Source organism: Austrofundulus limnaeus, unplaced genomic scaffold (genome assembly GCF_001266775.1).
Source record: "Austrofundulus limnaeus strain Quisiro unplaced genomic scaffold, Austrofundulus_limnaeus-1.0 Scaffold186, whole genome shotgun sequence".
NCBI classification, from domain to species: Eukaryota; Metazoa; Chordata; class Actinopteri; order Cyprinodontiformes; family Rivulidae; genus Austrofundulus; species Austrofundulus limnaeus.
The window spans coordinates 559,895-567,228 of NW_013952588.1; the positions used below are offsets into that span (position 1 = coordinate 559,895).

Genomic DNA, 7,334 nt, shown 5'->3' on the forward strand with positions numbered 1-7,334 from the left:
TAAACGTTACCAACTGTTTTAATATTTGAGACGAATTACAATCATCATACTTACAAAGTTTTTAAGACCTTTGGAAGACTGATTTAAGACGTTTTAAAGCTAACTAAGGTCTTATTTTTAGATTGAAAAATTCAATGACTTTTTTTTGCCACTTCAGTAGAAAACAAAACTGGCCTGATGATGTTGTTCTTCTGTGCTGGGCCATCCTTTTGAATCATGGCTGCTTTGCTTTTCTGATGGATAACTATAAACAGACTACAACAACAGAAGAAACTGGACCTACCTGTCCCGATTCTTCGTTAGTAAATTTCTCTCGATTCCCTCCATCAAGTTTTCGAAACATAAGTGCATGGCTTGCTGCTTCTCAGGAGGCTGACTGCTGACGATGCTGTTCCTCAGGTCAGCAAAATACTGCGAACACACACACACACGTTACAACACACGCACACACACTCAGAGTGAGGTGTCAGAGCTGAGGCCACCCTGCGATGAGCTGGTTTTACCTTCTCGTTGAGCAGGATGAGGCCTAACAGCGGCCGTGACATGGACCACTGGTTCCTGCAGTCCTCGAAGATGATGATGTTCAACACGGTGGACAACATCTGCACAGCAACAACGGCAGCGGGTTACAGGCATGCGTGGAACACGGTAAGTGCCTCAAGGCGTGAGCCGCGCGCCTCACCTGCTGGATCATCTCTGGGTGCTGCTGCATGATGTGCAGGAAGCGGTCGTCCGTGGCCATGGGAGCGGGACGCTTCTTGGTGGAGCGGGACAGCTGCTTGAACAGGTAGGTGACGATGTGGTCCAGGCTGGAGCAGCAGCCGGTGCACACCATCGTGTCTGACGCAACAACAGAGAGACGGGAGTGAGGAAAACAGGAAACGCGCTCCTCGGAATCTGACCCGACCCGGCGGGGGAGGTTTACCGAGCGCCGTGAGGCCTTCTGATATCGACGACAGGATGTACATGACGACGTGCGGCTCCAGGCTGGCGATGAAGTTCATGTGGTCCTGAGTCAGAACCTCCAGCAGAGAGTAGAAGGACTGGCTGAGCTTCGGATAGTCCTGCAGGGACGAGACAATGACAGGAAGGAGTGAGCACAAACACTGATTTTATCTGACAAAGCCACACTTTGTTTTCATTAAGTCTTAAACTTTGTAACATTTGGATCTGTAGATCAAGTGCATCCCATAATGAGAGCTGACTCAGTGAAACACAGCTGACCCTGAACTGACAAAAGATTCAAAATCAGGTGCACTTTTTTCCTTGCTATTCAAGTTAATGCCATCTTTAAAGTGCCTGTGACATGACACTTTTTAAATAAATATAAATGCGTTATTGGGAAGATAACATTATCAGCATATTGCAAAAATAATTTCCCGCTGCTGAGATGAACAGTTGTTGAGATATTTGTATGTGAAGGAACAGGAAGTGATGTAATAGGGGAATATCTGCACGGAACAAAGCCTTGATAAAATAGCTGATGACACAGACTGTAGAGAAGAATTTGATGTTTCTTTAGATTATTTTGAGTCACTATCAGAGTGATGAAGACGAGCCAAAGTTCAAATAATGTTTCAATAAACAAAGATTACAAAGTTCTCTCTCTTAAAGAGTTCCCCTTTGACGTCACTTCCTGTTGCACTTTGGCTGAGCCACATTCAAAAGAAAATCGGCCATTTATGTGACAAAATACGTAAAATCACGTTGTATGCAAGGTTTAGGTTTCTTATATAAAAATGTGTTTTCTTTGACTTTTTGTATTTGATGGACAGGCATGTCACAGGCACTTCAAACTGGGATGAAACTTGTGTTTTTTAACTGTTAATTTCAGAACTATTACACAGTATTAAACCAATTTTTGTCCCAACAAATAAAAATGTCAACATGCTTCCTGTACTCAAGACACACATCTGTTCTGTATTCAGTGAATTTTTAAGTTTCAACTTTAGGTAAAACTGTTAAGAAAATATTACGTGGTGTCTGTTCAGGCCTTTAAATGTGACCAATAAAAGCAAACAGCAGTCAGACAATGTAGTTTTCTTTTTTTTTACACAAAATAGTAAATATGCCATCACAAACTGCTTTAATGACTTCATTGGTCATTTCATGAAAACCTTAAATTACATCAGATGTTGACCAATACGGATTTTTTTATGTGCAGTCAATAGCACACAAAAAAGCCAATATTAAATCATTTGTTTGTTGCTTGCCCATAACTAAAAGAGTTGATTATTTATACACATTAAAATCTATATAATTCTTACCGTTTTAGACATTTTTCCCTTTTAAAGTAAGAATAATTAGACGTTCCAATGTTGTCCCAAAAAGTTACTTATTGCAGAATGTACTGCCCATAGATGAGCCTGCCTGTTCAGGGACTTAGCACACTCAGGCTGATGTCCAATAAAAATGCCAATAACTGACTGATTAAGTGGCTGACAGATCAATCATTCCACCTCTTTACTCTCATGACTTCTTGTCCGTTAAATTATATAACAGAATGAGCAGGAAAACAAAACCATTACATTCTGTCTGCTTGAACACAGGTGTGGATGAACGTACTAGTAAGTCACTGTGAGGAATGGACAGCAGTAGTTTGATGAAGGTCTGCAGGGCGTTATCTAGAGCGTCATCGCCATACAGACGGAAGACCCCGAAGTTCACGTAGTTCCCACTGAGCACGGCCTTCAGCATGGCGAAGCACACGCTGACCCCCTTCAGCTTCACGCTGTACACCTGGTCCTTCGGAACTTCGCCCAACGTCAGGATGCGATTCCCTGAAAACGACAGCAGTATTTCAGAACAGCTCCGTGTGGTCCTCCAGGACAGGAGGACATGAGGTGGACGGGCCAGGGACCAGGAGCAGGATTCTTATGGGATAACTGTCAGAATTATTGTATGTTTAAGAGTCTAAATTTGTACATGTAAGTCTATAAACGTACATAAATTTGTTACAACTTTGCCACATTACAAGTACGAATCAAATTTACAAGTGAATCAAATTTACAAGTACAATTCTTTTACCTGTCAAAATAACAGACATTATTCATGGAACACTGAAGATCGATTGCAAACAGTAACTAAGCCAGACCACTAGGGGGACATGACCACTGACTCATTTGGGACCAGATGAACTCTTTATAAACACAACAATTTGCTGAAGGGAAAAACATTTGGAGGCTTTTCAGTTTGTCATTCATGTCATGTAGTACAACAATAAAGTAGATAGTGGATTTATGATGAACAACCAAAAAAGGAAAACTGATGCATTCATAAAACCGACTGCATAATGGAAAAAATAACGCAAGTTCAAAAACACGTAACGGCAGTGCTCTGACCCGGCCAGCAGGGGGACTGAAGTCCACCATCAAATCCCTAAACAACTGTAAGTTAAACTCTCTATCTTTTTGGTGTTCCATGCATAATGTCTGTTATTTTGACAGGTAAAAGAATTGTACTTGTAAATTTCATTCATACTTGTAATGTGGCAAAGTTGTAACTTTTTAACTTATATTTATAACTTAAAAACTTGTATTCTCACATAAGAATTGTACTTGTAAATTTCATTCATACTTGTAATGTGGCAAAGTTGTAACTTTTTAACTTATATTTATAACTTAAAAACTTGTATTCTCACATAAGAATTGTACTTGTAAATTTGATTCGTACTTGTAAATTTGATTCGTACTTGTAAATTTGATTCGTACTTGTAATGTGGCAAAGTTGTAACAAATTTATGTACGTTTATAGACTTACATGTACAAATTTAGACTCTTAAACATACAATAATTCTGACAGTTATCTTATCCCATAGATTCTGGTCATAGTACCGTAGGTTGTGATCATCTTGCTTGTTTCTCTGAACAACAGGATGCCGTTTGGTGATGAAACGTCAAACTGAAGCCTCTGTGATCTGCCCAGAAGAAGAAAAAATAGTTTTCAAAGTACTGCCTACTTATCTGATCTGTCTAGATCCTAATACATGATTTCTAAAAGCATATGAGGATAATTAATGAAAATATTTGTAAAGTACTCCTTCAGACTAACTGCTAGAAGTCAAACTGGGGTAATACTGCCCTCTGCTGGAGCAGCAGGCAGACTGTAAACTCCAGCATCACTGACAGAGGTTACCTGTTGTGAACGAGCTCTGCCATGAGTTTGAGGACAGGTGTGGTGCATGCTGGGTCGTGGTACCACAGCTCGATGGCCCGCTGCAGAATGGGCATATAAGCTGGATATCTACAGGAATAGTTAAAGAACGTTTTTTTCCCTTTCTACATTCAGAAATGATTAATGGCAGACCAGAGGTCAGCTGTAAGGATACATCCAGTCGAACAGCATCATGAAGCTCGTCTTGGCGTTGAAGGCGAACGCGATGCCTCGCAGGTCTCTGACTAAACCCACCAAAGTCCTCTACGGGAGACAAAAGACCCAACCACAATGTGTTTATTAAAACAAAATACTGGTAAACCATTTCACACAAGTCTGGTGTGTGAGGATGATATATGGGATAAATCTTGTGCCAGCAGGAATTGAATTTGAATAGCTCAGATTGAATCTGAATGTGCACAAATAGAAATTGAATGCATTGGTTTGAAAATGAATTTCACTAAATTGAAGCTGAACTTAAAGTTTTGAATTAATTTGCTTTGAAACGGTATTTTGTTTTTTTAAAAATTCAGTTTGACTACTTTCACTTTCAGTTCCATAATTCAGATGTTTGTGTCACATCCTGGTCCTTGAGAAAGCCAGCCAGAGTAATCAAACACAGATCCACAGATTTATGTTTCACTTTGGTGAAGTTTCCCTTCTGTAATGTAACAGAGTTGATGCAATCCACTGTAAAAGTGACAAAAACAGACAAAGTTATTTTATTGCAGTGATTAATTTGACCTATATGTAGAAAATGTTACATTTACATCACATCATGGATCACATATTGATCAGATGCTGCTGCTGCTGACTGATCCATGATGTGATGTAAATGTAACATTTTCTACATATAGGTTAAATTAATCACTGCAATAAAATAACTGTTTTTGTCACTTTTAAAGTGGATTGCATCAACTCTGTTACATTACAGAAGGGAAACTTCACCAAAGTGAAACATAAATCTGTGGATCTGTGTTTGATTATTCTGGCTGGCTTTCTCAAGGACCAGGATGTGTGACACGAAAATCTGAATTTTGAAACTGAAATTGAAAGTAGTGAATTTTTAATAAAGCGAAATACAGTTTCAAAGCAAATTAATTCAGATACAAAACTTTAAATTCAGTTTCAATTTAGTAAAATTCATGCATTCAATTTCTAATTATGCACATTCAGCTTCAATCTGAGCGATTCAAATTCATTTCCTGCTGGCACAAGGTTTATCCCATAATGATAACTGTTTGAGTCACCTTAGCTTCCTGCTCATTGAATGTATTTGTACTCAACATCTGGGCCACAGCTTCGAATGCAGCCGTCAGAGGCAGCATGAACTGTTCAAACTGGTCCTCATCCTCACCTACACACAAATACACATATAGCCCAATTACATATAGTAAATGTTAGATGGTTTTGTTGTAAGAAGGAACACTAAAGGGCTAACAGAATAAACAGATGTTAACCTCTGCATGTTTACCTAAATCGACCATTAGCAAGCGGCCCAGAGCTGTGTAGAAGGTGGTCCGACACCTCATGTCGCTCAGGTTTGACTGGTTGTTCACTCCCAGGAAGGAGAAGTGTTCACTCTGTTCACAACAATTAACATTGTTAAATTCTGACACAAGTATCCAAACTGGAAGCCTGAGCTGTTAAAAAGGTTTATTATTAGCTTATTTTTTTGTAGTTAAATTCAACAGATATGGAGTACAGTTGGTTAAATGTAAGAAGTAGGGAGTAACTCACAGTGTGGTTGTTCAGCATGAACTGGACGGCGCTGAGCTTCACCAGCTTCCTCACACTGCTGTACGTGCACAAACAAGGTCAAGGAGAAAACACAACGTGGCGTGTTTTAGACCCACTGTTCACAGAGCAAACAACAGGAAGAACCGGGTTTTCACGAGGTGCTAGGAATCGCTCAGTGGGATGCTGCTAGCGTTTTATTTCAGACCAGTCTCAAACAGAACATGTTTTATAAATACATTTATAAAAAAGGTAACAACTTTGAAAGTTAAAGCTCAGAAGACCCAAATAAACAACAAAAACCTTGTTGAGTTCTGGCCTGGATTCAAACAGTAAAAATATTTACTGCTTAAAACAAAAAGGAGCAGAATTACTCAGCCTATCGGTGTCTTTATCCAACTTTAGCATCACATTATGCTGTATTTCCTGTTCTTTAGAGGATAAAAATGTTTTAGATTTTTTTTTACCTTTTTTACCTTATCAGAAGCTAAATTTTAGGATCACTATAGGGCTGACACTGCACAGCTGGGCTTCATGGTAAAGTGGGCCAGGAAAATGCCACTGCTGAGAATAAAAAATAAAATAAAATACACCAGACACATTGGAAATTTTCCATAAAGTTATTCTGGAAATTATCCAAACACCTGGAAGCAGGTGATGAGGTCACCTCATTATGCTGAGAACACCACATGTAGAGTGAAAAATGATGGTGGCAGAATCACGATGTGGAGATGTTTCTGCATCAACAAAGACTGAGAAACTGCTCAAAACTTAAGAGCAGATGGACGGAGCAAAAACTCTTTTGAGTTTTTATTTTAATTTTTGTAATTTAAGGCAAGTGCGAAGGGTCACTTGAAAGCAGAAACACACTGCAGTGGTTTCAGAATAAACAGGTAAATGTCCTGGAATAATCCAGGTACAGAAATGAGACATCCTGTTAATTAAAAAAAGCTTTCAGACCTAAAACAGGTCATTGTTTTATGGATTATTTTTATTTTATGGATTATTTTACAGCACAACAGACAACCAGGAGTTTAGCTAGAGGGGTGTCGTTTCGATGCACTCTTCAGTTTTGCAACGCTCCATTTCTGTGTAACAACGCATTAAATAAATACGTTTAGGGCATCTTTCTGAAGACGCCTCTGACACGTCTTCTCACCATCTCTGTCCATCCAGAGGACACATGGACGCAGAGAAGGGAGCTGATATACCCTTCGTCTGTAGCGTCTGTACTTCAGAGCACAGACAAGCTGAAGTGAAAATACACCGTGGTGTTGAGGCTCTGTAATGATCACGAACTGATGACATTTGTATGAGACTGACGCTCACAGGATTAAACAACAGATTTATTACGGGGAAATATTGATGACACAGCAACTTTAAAGGGGCAATATCATGTAAAATCAACTTTTTTGAGTTTTATATCATGTTATAATGTTATACTC

At 39.2% G+C, this 7,334-nt stretch overlaps 1 protein-coding gene across 1 annotated transcript in view; it reads right to left on the reverse strand.

The window, feature by feature from the left end:
• xpo7 (exportin 7) overlaps positions 1–7,334 on the reverse strand; it is a 41,668-nt gene continuing 34,334 nt past the window's right edge. The window contains exons 17-27 of the mRNA XM_014018219.1: positions 5,893–5,956; positions 5,627–5,735; positions 5,403–5,509; positions 4,328–4,416; positions 4,135–4,242; positions 3,834–3,916; positions 2,566–2,780; positions 926–1,064; positions 683–840; positions 504–602; positions 1–411 (exon numbers count right to left, since the gene is read on the reverse strand). Of these exons, the coding sequence (XP_013873673.1) occupies positions 280–411; positions 504–602; positions 683–840; positions 926–1,064; positions 2,566–2,780; positions 3,834–3,916; positions 4,135–4,242; positions 4,328–4,416; positions 5,403–5,509; positions 5,627–5,735; positions 5,893–5,956 (1,303 nt within the window). The 3' untranslated portion in view covers positions 1–279. The remainder of the gene's footprint in view (positions 412–503; positions 603–682; positions 841–925; positions 1,065–2,565; positions 2,781–3,833; positions 3,917–4,134; positions 4,243–4,327; positions 4,417–5,402; positions 5,510–5,626; positions 5,736–5,892; positions 5,957–7,334) is intronic.